Source organism: Thermobia domestica, chromosome 4, assembly GCF_964235325.1.
Source record: "Thermobia domestica chromosome 4, izTheDome1.hap1.1, whole genome shotgun sequence".
Lineage (NCBI taxonomy): Eukaryota > Metazoa > Arthropoda > Insecta > Zygentoma > Lepismatidae > Thermobia > Thermobia domestica.
In genome coordinates, this window is record NC_137457.1 from 308,852,750 (window position 1) to 308,869,549 (window position 16,800).

General features: G+C 37.9%; 1 protein-coding gene across 3 annotated transcripts in view; it reads right to left on the reverse strand.

Moving 5' to 3' along the window:
* The window catches only part of Cep290 (Centrosomal protein 290kDa), a 242,003-nt gene that overhangs the window by 13,805 nt on the left and 211,398 nt on the right, over positions 1–16,800 (reverse strand). For all 3 annotated transcript variants that reach the window (XM_081756433.1, XM_081756431.1, XM_081756432.1), the window contains 3 exons: positions 14,416–14,500; positions 5,934–6,062; positions 1,065–1,236 (listed from right to left, as the gene is read on the reverse strand). In XM_081756433.1, coding sequence (XP_081612559.1) covers positions 1,065–1,236; positions 5,934–6,062; positions 14,416–14,500 — 386 coding nt within the window. The remainder of the gene's footprint in view (positions 1–1,064; positions 1,237–5,933; positions 6,063–14,415; positions 14,501–16,800) is intronic.

Sequence of the window (16,800 nt, forward strand, 5' to 3'; positions counted from 1 at the left end):
GGATTGAGTGCTTTTACCCGGGGCCACTCCAGATGGGTCCAAAGTTGGTGGGAGGGCTTTCTGAAGGGAATTTTCCCCACATTCTCCCAATTTTCCCTGTTCAAGTACATTATGGACCCCAATACATAGCACCTCTGGAAGGCTTGTTTCATGCCGAAAAGAATGAACTATAAGCCGTGCCTTTCCAATGAACAGTGTTCATGTAATAGCTATTTCACTGCGAGTCTATGATTTTCTTTATACTAACAGGGTTAATGGGACCCAGGGACTTACTTCGTTGTCCGTGGCACCTAATTTTTTGTGCATGGACATATCTTTGTTATGTTTATTAAATGGACTAGGTTTGATTCGGAAGACCGAATGACAGGTTCATGTTCCTTGCTTGTAAGAACATGACAGTCAATATTTATGAATAATATACTTTCGCTCAGAATTGCACGAGTAAAACAATAATAGGAAATTGAGTTTTCACAATTAGAGTAGATTTTAGGTAAGTATTTAGTTGCAACTGAATATAGGAAATATACAATTTAAAGCAAGTTTATGATGTAATATATTTTCACTGAACTGTTACATGACAGTCTCGTGTTAGGAGAACTAAATAACTTGAAGATCTTATAATGAGTGCGGGGAGTTCGAAAGCAATACAACAACATTATAACAAGATCTTCTAAAAGATTCTTCCAATTTTCAGAACTAAGGGGCTATGCCTCCCCCTAGGAAAATATCCTTGATACCCCAATGCCAAGGACTCGCGGTGACTCAGCAGCAGAGCGCTCATCTCCACTAAGTGGTGTCCCTGGTTCGATCCCAGACCCCGCTTTGGGTTTTGTGGTGGGTCTTCTCAGGGTTATCTTGTTTCCTCCTACTTTCTTCACTTCACCATTTTATTCATTGTCATTATTACCGTCTCTCTCTTACCCTCAGTGTGTATTTACGAAACGTTAAAATAAAAATAAATAAATAAAAATTGAAAACCTTTACCATGCTCATTGTGTATTATAGTTATATTTTTGTAAAATATCCTATTTGTTACTGATTAAAAGTTTACTTGAAATACTTACGTATTAGAAGCTGCAATTTCTCTTCTAACAATTTGATCTGTCTGTTTGCCTTCTGCAACTGTGATTCTAAATGACATATTCTGTTCAAAGAATCAACATATCGGTCCTGAACGCTGCGTTTCTCTTCCTGTAATTTTTTCAGCTCTTCATGAAGCTCTTTGTCAGCAAAACTCTAGGGAAGAATAAAATATTTAATGTACAGCTTTCCCTTTGACCATCGTGTGAATATCAGTGATATTAGACAAACTCAAAACTGGAATGCATCTTATACGCCAACACAGAGATTCTGATTACTTAAATTTCAGTAAGTGTTAACGATTTGAAGTTTTCTCTTTTTCTCCTTACAGTGTGGAACAGTAGTCAAGCTACGTACAATTCACTGACTCAGTAAATCAACGAGGCCCGTTCGGAAAATAACCTTCGATTAGTTTTTTTTTTTTTTTTAAGTAAATAAGAAGAATTTAATATAAACATCTGAAAACTACTTCTTTGCTTTATTTCTCAACATAGTTTCCATAAACACTCAAGCACTTATCGTATCTCTACACTAGCTTAGAAATTCTACCAGCATAAAAATCTCCCGCCTGTGCTTGAACCACAGTACTTCCTGTAGCCTAACCTCTGTGTCACTACGTCATATGCCACAGTCCTGGAAATTTGTGGAAATTCATCGGAAAGCTCCGAGATTGTGAAACGTCGATTTTCACGAACTTTTTTTTAATCAATTTTCTGAACGAGTTCATCAATTAACACTGATAGCCTGCCACTCCTCTCCTCGCCGTGAATATTTGTTCGTGGTGGTACAAAATTCCCGATGAATAGCTGCTGCCGTAAAAAAGAAACGTATAACATCTCGCATCTCGCACTTGGCGGGGATTTTCTATTGCAGCACACATTTTGTGACGCTAGAAAAGTGGAGCTAGTAATCAGACAACCTTCACTCTATCACGGTTGGATGCAGACTGATCTACCACACAGACGTCTGTGCAAAGATGGTATCGTGCTTGCTCCCACTACTTCACGCCCAGCAACCAATCGGAGGTTACTTTCCGAACGCGTTTCGTACTTTGATACAATATATTTATTTACTGTTTCATAGTATCATCTTTTTGAATCTCTCTCGATTCTCAGAAGTGTTATTCATATCTTCTGTGAATATAACTAAAAAAATTAGTTGATTCTTCAGAGAATTATAGATTTCCCTGACTTTTGGCATATTTTGAAGCATTTGCATGATTCCCTGACTCGTATGTCCGGGCTCACACTGAAATTCTGGCGCTGATTTCCCCGACTTTCTCTAAATTTCCATAATTGAGAAAGGAATTTTAATGACGTATGACACTTTATTTATGGTTAGGTTAAGAAAAAAAATATTTTTGTAATCGGTCTCTACCATCCACACAGCTGTCCAGCCTTCTCCTTATTGTGTAATTATCATATAAAAGTGTTTGTATATAAGAATGTACATTTCTCCTGTATCTCATAGTATCTGATGAAGCCAAAGTGTTAGTTGGCGAAACTGTAACACGCATGTAGTTTATTATGTGAATATATTGTTTTGCTCAGCAAATAGTTTGTTTGTGTTAAAGTATATACAAAGCAAAGCTTCTACTTATGGCAAATACCATGTAAGGTTACATTTTTACTGTTGTACTTTATTATAAGTGAAACTTCCTGTATTTTGAATATAATAAAACACAAGTACCGAATAACAATTATATACTAACAATACCTTTAATACCTTAGCATTCTGAATACAGTTCATAAGCATAAACAAACAAGCATATATCACAATTTGACCTATCTCTTTGATTATCTAAATAATTTGGCCTATTTCTTTGATTATCTACATAATTTGGCCTACTTCTTTGATTATTTACATAATTTGGCCTTATCTACATAATTTGACCCATTTATTTCATTACCTACATACTCTGACCTATCTCTGATTATCTACATAATTTGACGTATCTCTTTGATTATTTACATAATTTGGCCTATCTCTTTGATTATCTACATAATTTGGCCCACCTCTTTGGTTATCTACATAATTTGGCCTATTTCTTTGATTATCTACATAATTTGGCATATTTCTTTGATTATCTATATAATTTGGCCTGCTTCTTTGATATTTACATAATTTGACCTTATCTACATAATTTGACCCATTTATTTCATTATCTACATAATCTGGCCTATCTCTGATTATCTACATAATTTGACGTATCTCTTTGATTATTTACATAATTTGGCCTATCTCTTTGATTATCTACATAATTTGGCTTACCTCTTTGATTATGTATATAATTTGGTCTATCTCTCTGATTATCTACATAATTTGGCCTATCTCTTTCACTATCTACATAACTTGGCCTATCTCTTTCACTATCTACATAACTTGGCCTACCTCTGATTATCTACATAATTTGGCCTATTTCTTTGATTATCTACATACTCTGGTCTATCTCTTGTTGTGTGACAAAATTTATTTGTTCAGGAAAAAAAATCTAAAATCAGAAGCCATTTTAATATTTCTTGGTATAGGTGTGAGTAGTTGGCAACCTTTATCGTATGATTGATGTCTAACAGGTGGTGGCATCTACGAACCTTTGTGGCTGTGCACCTGCCTGCCATGCGTCATTCACAGAAGAAAGATAAGAAGGGTCGCTCTCCTTCTATATGTTTAGTGGAGTATTTACAAAAGGGGCATGTGTAAATTTAATTATTTAGTGTTGAGAGTGATACAAAATAAGAATAAGAAGTGTTCAGTGTATATTGGAAGTGAAAAGAATAGTTTAATTATAATTTGTGAGCAAAATGAATCGAAATTTGAACCAGAAAAAGTGTGCTTTTGAGACTATCAGATGAAGACTTTAGTATGTATATTTTTCTTTATTATACTTGCAAGGACTTGGAAGCAGCATTGTAATTGGGCAAATAGTATTGAACATTTTGCATGCTCCTTTTCGCAAATTAACCCATTTTCTATTTTTTTGCGGATAGTGATTTCAATATTCTTGAAATTGAGAAAAGTATTTATGTTTGCAATATATTTCTTTTGGTTTAATATTTAATAAAATTTGTTATTCTCGTTTATTGAATCCAAAGCTTTCAATTCTAAATTTAACCTATATTTGAGAAAACACAACAAAAATCTATTCAAGCTTGTTCTTTTATATCTTAGAGGATGCAACACTCTTTAATCTACATAATATGGCCTACCTCTTTGATTATTTACATAATTTGGCTTATTTCTTTGATTATCTACATAATTTGGTCTGTCTCTTTGATTATCTTCATAATTTGGCTTATCTCTTTGATTATCTACATATTTTTATCTATCTCTTTGATTATTTACAACCAACAAATCTAACTTAGGTTTTTCCCTTCTGTAGCATTTATGTTTTTGTTTGATTTCCCCTCTTTCTTTCAAAGCTTGAAGTTTAACTCTTAAGAAGCGGACTTTTTATTTCCAAGAAACTTTTTTAAAAGTAGAATGACTAAAACTAAGTTGATACTTAGTTAGCTCAAATCTAATATCTCATCTCCGACTGAACTGAAAGACACGAAACAGAAACCATTGCACTCTTCTTGATGTTAACGTCTTATTTTAGAAAAAAAATTGTATTAAGTACTTATAAACATCGGCAGAAAACGATTGCAGACTCTTTCCTAAGACATTCATAAACTGTTATGACTGATGACTTCTATTTACATTTTTAGTATTTAGTAATAATGTTATATGTCCTTATTGTATCATTTAATTCTTCGTACAGTCAGTATGCATGCAAAGGAATTTTTACAAGGGGAATGAAATGTACTTCAGAAGGAAATACTACACATGCAGTACACTTCACAATACACGCCCATATAATCACATCCCTCAACGATGTTTTTGTTTATTTACAGAGGGCATTTGCCTCTAGCTGCCCCAATAATTTGAATGACTATAGTATTTAAATATTAATTTTTATTTATAGTTGTAATTAATCTATGTATATATAAACGAAACTGACTAGGTTTGTGACTTAATTACTCTTGAACCACCCAACCGATCTCGATCAAATTTTCAACATGGATGAGGTTCAGGCCTGGAATGGATTCTATTATTTCACTTTAACGGTGCAACTTAGCGGAGGGGAATATATAAAAATGATCGATATTAGTGTCGAATCCACAGTTTTGGGGGTCGCTGAGACGAACAGTGACAGTTTCGATGCAGTTTAAATCCAAATTCAGCTCCCATTAGTATTCCTACGAGGGGATGATGACACGTAAAAATAATTGAAAATGACCCATATTACTGTCAAATTCAGTTTTTAGGGTTCCTAAGGTGATTGTGAATTATCTGATCCATGTTGAAAATTTGATCGAGATCGGTCTCATGGTTCAAGAGTTATGAAGTCACAAACATAATCACGTTCATTTATGTATATATAGATTAGTTTTGGAGTCATTTATGTACAAAATGAAACGTATTCTCCCCGTGGAACGAACGGGTATTCTGCTAGTGTATTTATACTGTATTACGTATACTCATACAATTACCACACGAGTTATAATCTAAATTTGCGTAGCCTCTCTGTAGCACATTCCTCTCATTTACGGGCAAATAATTTTCTCAATAGTGTCCATTGTATAATAAGCACAAAAACTGGATTTTGAAAACTGAAGAATTCAGTTTTGAAACAGGTTCTAAAAAAACCGGTTTCGGTTTTAAAACTAGTTTGGTCTATCAAAACCGGTTTCGGTGAAAACAATCGCTTTTTAGACAAAACAGAAATGTCGGTTTTTCTACAAACTGGTTTTGCTCATCCATAATCCGTTGTTCATAGGTTTTACTGTAGTTACTTTTTACCCATTACTTACTTTATTCATTTCTCCTTTGCCCTTCTGAGTTCTTTTAATTTTCTTATTTTCCAGCTGCAACCTCTCGATTATTCTTTTCATTACAATAATCGTTTTCTCCAATTCAGCTGTTGATTTCTTTGCTGAGTCCTGTCGTAATACAATAATAATAACATAAAATTAACATCACAGAATTACGAAACTCATAAGTACAGTGAATTCCTAATAATCAGGTATTAATAAGTTTACGAAATTTCTGCAGGTTGAAGGTTAACGAGGAAGTTGCGTCTAGGTTGAAGGTTAACAAGGAAGTTGCGCCTAGGTTGAAGGTTAACGAGGAAGTTGCGCCTAGGTTGAAGGTTAACGAGGAAGTTGCGCCTAGGTTGAAGGTTAACGAGGAAGTTGCACCTAGGTTGAAGGTTAACAAGGAAGTTGCGCCTAGGTTGAAAGTTAACAAGGAAGTTGCTCCTAAGTAACAAAAACTGATAAAATATTGTGGGACGTCAGCAACGGGACTATTTGTCCTCGTCACGATTAAAACACATGCCATAAATTAAAGTTTAAAATCCAACATATCAAAATATAACAAAATACTGTTCCAAAAGAGGCGTACAAATCTAAGAGGAGAGATAACATAAATATATGAGAATAAGAAATATATAATAATAAATATATAAGAATAACATTAAATAGTAATAATAGAACCAATACAGAAAATATATAAAAAATAACAATAAAGACTGATACCAGGTGTATAAGGTTAAATCCGTTGTTTGCCATAGACGGCGTTCGTGCGCGTCTGAATCTACCATGGACACTTCTGACCTGTTGTTTGTATGAGTTGGACATCTAGCAACATGAATCAGTACACATCGTCAGCAAGTAGAAACAACACACAGTGTTCCGTTGGTAAGCATGTCTAGTTTTGTACCTGACAAAGAACATATGCGAGAAGTTCTGCTTATCTGTTTCCATTTGAAGATATCGGCTGCCGAATCGCATCGAATGCTTGTGGAAGCCTATGGTGACAGTGCTGTATCAGAAACAACGTGCCGAGATTAGTTTCGTCGGTTCAAAGACAATAATTTTGCCCTAAGCGCCAAAAAGTGTGAAAATTGACCCCGGAAATTTGAGGACCATCAGTTGCAAGCTCTTTTGAACGAAGACAATATCCAAACGCAAAAAATGTTTGCCGAGCAATTGGGTGTTAATCAAACAGCCATTTCCATGCGTCTACGTGCCATGGGAAAGGTTCAAAGGATCGGAAAATGGAAGCCGCATAAATTGATCGATCGGAAGCTGGAGAGACGTCAAAACACATGCGAAATCTTACTTGCCAGTCAAAAAAGAAAGTCGTTCCTGCATCGGATTGTGACGGGCGATGAAAAGTGGATATATTTCGGAAATCATAAACGCAAGAAATCGTAGGTAGATACCGGTCAATTCTCAATAACTTTCTCGAGACCAAATCGCCTCGGACGGAAAACAACGATGTATGTTTGGTGGGATCAGCAGGGTATCGTCTACTTTGAGCTAATGAAACCTGGCGAAACTGTCAATGCCCACCGCTACCACCAACAACTGATTAAATTGCACCGTGTTCTGTGTGAAAAAAGACCGGAGTATCAACGGAGACATGACAAGCTGATTTTCCTCCACGACAATGCCTCATTGGACACGTTAACAGTGATCCAAAACTATTTGGAGACACTCAACTGAAGTGTGCTACCCCATCCCGCTTATTCACCAGACCTGGCCCCTTCCGACTACGATTTGTTTGCGTCGATGGGCCACGTATTTGCTAAGCAGCACTTCGACTCGTTTGAAGACATCCGCAAATGGCTTGATGAGTGGTTTGCCTCGAAAGAGAAGTGTTTTTTTTTTTTTTTTTTTTTTTTTTTTTATTGGGCGTGGTATCCACAAATTACCCGAGAAGTGGGCAAAATGTGTAGCTAGCAAGGCAAGTACTATGAATAAATTTCTTTTTGCTATGAACAAAACATCTGTTTTCTGACTACAAAGCACCAGATTTAAGCTTATACACATGTATTAACAATGAAGAAAATATATGACAATAAATAGTAATAAATACAACTAAAATAATATAAAAATAATATATACTAAAATAATAAACACAGCCTTAAAGAACACTAACAAAAACATTTCTACGTGGGGTGTTGAGAGTTCGTTAGTAGATGTAACTGAGGTCTGAACTTCTGGACTTTTGTCGGGACCAAGATCAGTTTGGGTGGAAACGTCGGACGCCGTCTGAGTTGCCACAGATTTACAAGAAGTAGCTACAACTGTAGCAAAGGGCACAGAAAGCGAGAAAGGGACGCTTCCTTTTAAACGACGCTTAGAATCGGTAACAGAGATCTTCTCAACAACCACTAGCTCTTGGATACTTTTCTCATGTTGAAAGGCTGGACAGTTTCGAGACCAAGCAGAATACTCACTCTTGAAGTTCACACAAAAGAACTTGGTCCCTGTACAGTATTTCACACCATGACTACTCTGGCCACAATTACCACAAAGAGCAGCACTCGCAATACATGTCGTACTGGTGTGCCCGAAATGTTGACGTTTGAAACAAAGCAGGACTGGGAATGTAGGGACGGACTTTAAGTCCGTAATAACCAGCCTTTACGTAATCCAGAAGTGAAGGCAAACTGAAAGTAAGAACCAGTAACTGAGTAGCAACGAGTTTACCTGACTTTTTACTTTTGATGTAAGCTACCTCTACAATATGTTGATCAGTCAGCTCCAATTTCGTCTCCTCGGTGGCGTTTAGGAGGTCTCAACATGATATCACACAGCGAGAGACGTTCAGTAGACGATGAGGTTCTACCGACACGTTCACTGGTCCAGTGGAGGTTAATTTGAGCAGTTTCTCTGTTTGCTTATAGTCGACCGTTTCCACCAATAACGTGCCATTATGTAATTTCTTGATATTTTTAACTTGTCCGGTGTTATAAGTAATAACTTAATTAATGAGGAAAAAGGACAAGCCCTTAAGATGGATCACCACCCGGAAGTCAGTACATATTTTAGCTGATTCCCTTAACTACTGCGCAATGAAACGTTACATACTATAAATATTGTACTATAAAGTAAAGTTATGTTTCAGCTACAACACAAGACACTGATTCATTTGGTTGTGTCTGATATCGAAAAAGGTAACAAATAAAAGAAAATATTTGATTCGTTTTACAATGAGCACACAAGATGGCACTTGCTGTTAGATCTTACTAGAAGTGATCAATTTTATAAAATGTTTATTTGAATCTGTAAAGTACTTTAAGGTAACGATCCTATTACAAAGTAGATATATTGTTTGACTGTTTTTCTTGCTATGATTCACATTTTATTTAAATATTAATTTACATTTAAGGAAATAGATTTTGAGAAGAAACTTGCGCAGAACGCCATAATGCGTTTTTGCCAAATTTGTACGCTTAATTCATGGATTCTAGCGTTGCAGTTTGAGAAGCGGAACTTAGCTGTGAATTGCGGTAAAGGTCGAAACCTAATTTCTCCAGTAAGTATCCAAACAGAATTCCACGATTACTTCCTTTATTATCTGGCACCAGTAAATACTCGACACTACCTGGCAACGCCGCACTATTCAAAAAGTGTTTAGCATAGCACCGAGAACACCTAGTGATCCACCTTAACAACACACGGACGATTTCCTTCAGTATTGGCACTATCAGCATCTTTATCCTTAATTACACGATATCGGACAACAGGCATCACGATACTTGTCTTTTCCACACTATCTGAAACTTGAGAATACGAGGGGCATCCAATAAGTTACCTACCTAGACAGGAAGGGAGAGGCGGAGCCTAATGACGCCTCACACGCACGCCACGGCCACTGCGGGGAACCCCGCTGCGCAATTCGAGGTCAGTCGGAGCAACGCAGTAGCCGTGAGCAGAGTGTTTGTGTTAACGCCGCGTAGCGAGAGGAGCGGAGCATAATGACGCCTAACACGCACGCCAAGGCTACTGTGAGGAACCCCGCTGCGCAATTCGAGGTCAGTCGGAGCAACGCAGTGGCCGTGAGCAGTGTGTTTGTGTTAACGCCGAATAGCGAATGTTTGCCTGGTGCAGCTGTCCCAAGACTTGTTGGACTTCTTTGAGGAGGAGGACCAGGATAATGTCCTGCCTCAACTGGTGACAGGGGAGAAACCTGGATCCACCGTTGGAATCCTGAGAGGAAGCAGAAGTCCAACAGGCTGTCTGCCAGTGGTTTGCGGACCTTATTTCTCTCTGGGATTTCTTCGCTCCCACAAAAAGTGGCGACGGTGCACAGACCTCTATGAGGAGGACTACATCGAAAAACAGTGATGACCAGGTGAGCCTATCTGCATTCTTTCCTGTGTAGGCAGATAACTTATTAGACGTCCCTTGTATGTCTTATTTTCATTTGGTTGAGGCTTTTTCCGAGAGGTTGAGCCCGGATCCGATTTTAAAGATTTTTTTAATAGCCATATAAAGTTGGTACTAAATATATATTTATAAAGGGAAAATGTGTGTGAACGCACCAACTTGCGAGAACTTACGCGCTTGCGAGAACTTACGCTACTTCTCTGGTTATCCCATAAGAACCGTAGGATCACCGTAGGATCAGCGTGGGGCCGACGTGGTCAAGGGAAATGGGGTGGAAGAACGATTCTCGTCAACAGAAATGCATGGCTCCGGAAAAAGAAGAATTGGAACTAAAAGAAACAAGCTGTCGAACAACAACAAGAAGAAGAAGAAAAAAAAAAGACTCCATCAGCCCACAGAAGGAAAAGTGCAGATTTTTAAAAAAAACTTTTTCTTTTAAACTTTTTATATATTTTTTCAAAGAATTAGACACCGGATAACACAAACAGCGGACGCAAAGGCTAATCTTTCTGCTCGATCGCAAGTTTTAAATCCCCAGCGATTTGGCTGGCATAACCCCCAACCTGAAGGACCAGCAGCTAATTGCAGTTCCGAAGAACTGGGCGATGGAAGCGCCACATTCCGACGCCGGGTGATAAAATATTCATAAAGTGGGAACTAAATTATCATCTGCGGCCCTTGACCCAGCATACAATACAACGTTTGGATAAAAATGTAATAGCAACCCAGCTATAACTCATATAATTTACGGGTTGTAGTAACTCAGTGGTAGAGCGCTCATATCTGGTGTGATAATTCTTGGTTCGATTCGAGACCATGTGAAGTTCTGGTAGACAACACCATGTTTGTTGGATTTCTCGAAACGGGTTCTCCCAGATTCTTACCCCACTAATTCTTTCACAATTATTCACTTTCACTAATTATTGATTGAGTTGTTTGAAATGTTTGAGTTGTTTACAAATACGAGGAGTGATCAGAAAGTAAGGTTACAAAGAAAATGAAATCTTTAAATTTTACGTCCCACGATTATGTCGGCTAGGCTGAAGGAGACTGATGATGAGAAATGAATGCTATGGTGGAATGAATAAAGTGGGAGGAAACGGAAGAATCCCAAGAAAACCCGCGAATAAGGTGTTTGTCCGCCACAAACCCATTTGGCGGGAGTTGAGATCGAACAACGGACCCCACGCACTAAAGGTGAACGCTCTATCATTGAGCCATCGTACCTCACTCTTTCATTAATCATCTGTCTCCTTCTGCCTAAAGGGTATGAGTCGTAAAACTGGAAGCTTCCATATTCTTATCTACCATTATTGGGAGAGTAAATACTAATTATAATGTTTCAATGTACTTTCTCCATGGTTACTACGTTTTGCCACAACCGTGGAAATCGTCGTACCCCTTTTCCACTTGTCAATGTTTCGCAAGTCTCGTCCTATGGCACACTCCATGGCTTCTCTTGTACCATAATGTTTCCCGCGAAGTGGTTGTTTCATCTTGCGTCGAAGAAATTAAGAAAAGGAATTGGATGCCTGGGCTTTCGGCATCTTGACCATATTAGCTCGTCACGTATGGGGGATAAGGTCCCTCGGTGATCACACTATCCGAGGAAAGGGAAGGAAAGAAGTGGCCTGGGACCTATATGTTACGTACTATCCCGGCATTTGCCTGGTGTGAATGAAGAAAATTCAGGAAGGCCTCATTCAGGATGGTTGGCCTGAAAAAGCTTCTACACTTTTCCAACCGAATGTCCCCATCGGGATGGCGAAGAAATAAAAACAGAATGAATAAAATTTGTACTTTTAATGTTCCACGATTACAGTGAAGAAACCGAAACCGAACGAACTTATATCTGTAGAATACGGTGGATATTCGAACACCTTCCACAACCAGTTACGGAGATCTAACACAGTATTTGTTATGTGATACTAGTGTTATCATTCAAAATAACTGACGTTGTCTTAAGTGCTATCGTTTCCTCTGTGTGCTCATTCGCTGTGCGTTGAGCTTGCATACTGCATGACAATGCTCCCTCCACACAACTGCTGTTGTCACGACTGTGGTGCTCCAGGCAACAAGATGGGTGATGAATCTGTTGAAGCCACAGTCTTTCACTAAGCCCTTGGCAACAACAACTATGTGAACTGGAGTACTGTCGTGCAGTGTGTGAGCTCAACATACCACGACTGATTCAAATGATTGCCTCCAATGAGAGCTCAACACACCACAACTGATTCCAATGATTGCCTCCAATGCGAGCTCAACATACCACGACTGATTCCAATGACTGCCTCCAATGCGAGCTCAACATACCACGACTGATTCCAATGACTGCCTCCAATGCGAGCTCAACATACCACGACTGATTTCAATGACTGCCTCCAATGCGAGCTCAACATACCACGACTGATTCCAATGACTGCCTCCAATGCGAGCTCAACACACCACGACTGATTCCAATAATTGCCTCCAATGTGCTCTCAACACACCACAACTGATTCCAATGACTGCCTCCAATGCGAGCTCAACACGCCACGACTGGTTTCAATAACTGCTTTCAATGCGAGCTCAACAAACCACGACTGATTCCAATGAATTCACACAGCTAGACAGTTGAAACAGTTATTTCTTCCGTAGATGAAACTATATGCCATGAACGAAATGAAATGAAATATTTCAGTTTAACGTCCCACGATTATTCCCTGTAGGCTAAGAGAGACGGATGATTAAGACAGGGGAATGATGGTCATAGAAGATTTGATGCAATGAGAATCTGAGAGGAGACGGGAGTGCCCAGAGAAAACTACCGATACGATGTTGTAATTTATTTGGCTGGGGATTAAACCAGGGACCCGATGCCCCAAGCATAAATGTTCTACCAATGAACCACCATGCCCCTTACCATGAACGACTTATTACCAGTAGCGTCAGGTCAAGTCAGGTAGGAAATGTTTGGAAATACCCTCGTAGGACACTAATAATACAGTAGAACAGAATATAACTTGAGTCCACACTGAAATAGCTTATAGCAGTATTTAAGATTTAGACTAAAATTTTCACACCTTGAAGTAACTAGCATGTGTTAGCCTCAGAAATCGTAATCGCTCTCGGTCAGCATTTTTCTACATTGCACTCAAGGCCTTTGCTGTAGGCCGAATGCTCTGATTTGGCTAGTTTTCATCATAGGCTGCCATGTCATTAGAATTGATGCACTCCATTACGTAACTATACTAATCAATGATAATAATACACAGAAATTGGAGCCGTCTTACCAGCATCCCTAACACCAGCACTTTGACACAAAATGTACTCTCAAAACTAAGTAAAACTTAGTTTAAAAACTAGCAGATTTCATATTAACGTTTTTATCTTTCTGTTTATAGAGAGCAATAAATGTTACTATTTGTATGGCGAAAACATCATGTAAATTTAAATGAGAGAAATCCTTTACCCTCTATAACGAAACAAAACTTGGTACATACATTTCTTATCCCCTATAGTATTTTTTGAGATACATTTGTATTGTGTGCTTTTACCCGGAGTCACTCCAGAGGGGTCCAAAGTTGATAGAAGGGATTTCTGGAGGGAATTTTCCCTGTTCAAATACGTTAGGGGCCCCAATACATAGCATCTCTGGAAAGCTTGTTTCATGCTGAAGAGAATAAACTGTAAATTATGACTTTTCAATGAACAGTGTTGATGCAATAGCTATTTCACTGCGAGTCTACGATTTTCTTTATAGTAACAGGGTTAATGGGCCCCAGGGACTTACTCCGTTGTCCGTGGCACCTAATTTTTTTGTGCATGGACATATCTTTGTTATGTTTATCGAATGGACTAGGTTTGATTCGGAGGTCCTGTTGACAGTTCATGTCCTTTCCTTGTAAGTAACATATTGCAATTGTCTATCATTAATGTTCGACTCTGCCTATAACAGTGTTACTAATCTAGTGCCAATGTTGAAATGTTAAATGGCAAGAAACATAATACATTATACAACTGAAAGCAACCATGTAACTTCATTAATAGTACATCTATAATGTACTACAAAATAAGGATATAACAGATCAACGTATATAGTATTATGAAACTTTACACTACACATATTTACCTTTGTAGATTTTTCATCTGAGGTTGAAGATCTTGCACTCCTCACTTTTTCAAGTGGCTGTTCTGCCTTCAACAAGGTAACATAACTAGAATTAAATTGAAAAGTACATTAATATAGATATGTTAATAATTGTTCGGTAATTTGATTATATGTTTAAGTTTTGATACCAGAATTAAAGTATATAAAACGGAAAGTATATAAAATGTTACTAAAAATACCCTTAACCCAATTAACTCTTTATTTCAATTAGGATATGATAGTCATAAACAATCATTTATCAAACGTTCAGACTGATTAAAATATTACATCATTAGTTAAGTACGGAGACGTCATTTTCATGTCAAAATAAGTTTTTTTTTTTTTTTTTTAATTACTGGAGTATTTTGGGTAATGCATTCGGATCTCATTCTAAACAAAGGGAAGATCCCAATTAACACCTCTTCGTGGAGGAAAGCGACTAACACCTTAGGCGGACAACGTAGATGGAAACCGACTAACACCCGAGATAGGGATCAACCTCTACCAGGTGCCAACGGCCTCCTTGGAGGTCGGATAAGCGGGTAGAGGTCAAAGCATCTTCTTGTTCTTAGAATCGGAAACCGCCCTAAAAGGCGGATGAATTACAAGATAGTCAACGGCATGGAGATGTGGAAAGGAAATGGGAATACTACCACATCATTTTCCCCCGGCGGGCATGGTGGTTTAGTGGTAGAGCGTTCACCTCCGGTGCCTAAGGGTCTCTTGTTTGATCCCACTCGCACCAAGTGGGCTTCGTGGTAGACAAACACCGTGTTCATGGTTTTCTCGCGGTTCTCCCGTTTCCTTGCACTTTATTCATTCCACATTGCACTCATTTCTTATCACCGTCTCCTTTAGCCTAGCCGGCATAACTGTGGGACGTAAAACTGAAAGATTTTATTTTTTCCCACGAGGGACGAAGACGGAGAATAAACACAATGATGGTTTGTCTTCGGATCTCCAGGTACGGGCTACTCTGGGGAGAATCACCAAAGAACAAAATAATAATAATAATTCAGATTTCAGTATAGAAACGTGGAACGTACGAACTTTACGACGTGCAGATAAAAATGAAAATTTAAAAATGGAAATGGATAAAAGTAAAGTGAACACAGAGAGTTAGAGTGAAATGTAAAGGTCATAGGAAGACGAAATAGGCCCGGAAATAAGACAATATTTTATTTGGGTAGCGTTAAAGCCGAGAATGGTGTCACAATAGCAATGAGAAACAAAAAAGCGTAACCAAAGTGGAATACTGCACTTATCACTTGAAGTTTGCAAAGCTAAATACAAAATCAGTGGATATTGTTATAATGCAGATGATAGGGTTATTATAGCTAGAACCACATAAAGACTACAGGAGATGAGAGACAAAATATTTGACACTGGGAAATTATATGGAATGGAAATCAACATAAAAAATCGAAAGTCATGAGAATACCCCGTGGAAATGCGCCCTTACAGGTCAAAGTAGAACCAAGATTACTTGAAGAGGTTGATTATTTCAAATATCTGAGAAATATTTTGACGAAAGACGTCTACTGCACCAAAGAGATCAGCTAGAGAATTGCCAAAGAAGCATTCGACAAGAAAGCACTCTTAACTAGCATCCTTAATATTGGACTAAGGAAGAAATTGGTCAAGTGCTATATACAGGGTGTCTACTAAAATTCCAAAATAAAATTTCGTGACTTTTTCGTGACCTTTTCTTTACCAAATCATAAGATTTCCTAACATTTTCAAGAGCGAATTTGGGTGCGAATTAGGCCGAATTTTCATCCATGCGATAGAAACGTACTTTTCTTGCGATTTGGTAGCGTCTAAACCTGAGCATAGACATTTTTGATGGTGAATTTTGACGTTTTATAGAACAAAATTTTCCAATCTGTACTTACATTTGTACAGTTTAAAAAATCGTGATCCAAAAGATAAAGTTCGTGACTTTTTCGTGACTTTCATGACCGTTTTTTGATTTCGTGACTTTTACGAGACATTCGTGACTTTCGTGACCGATAGACACCCTGTATATATGAAATACTGGATTTTATGGATCAGAGATTTGTACATTAGGGAAGTTAAAGAAGATATATTTAGAGAGCTTCGAAATGTGGTGTTGGAGGAAGATGGAGAAGATAAAATGGACAGAAAGAGTAACAAAAGAAGTTTTATTTAAAAAAAACAGATAGGAGAGAAGAGGACGCTTCTAGTTACCATTCTTCGTGGAAAGGCTAAATGGATTGGACACATGTTGCGAAGAAATTGTCTTCTTTCATACCACCATAGAAGGAAAGATGGAAGGAAAGCGAAAAATAGGAAGAACAAGAACACAAGTGATTTGAAAAATAGAAGAAAATATTGGAAGTTAAA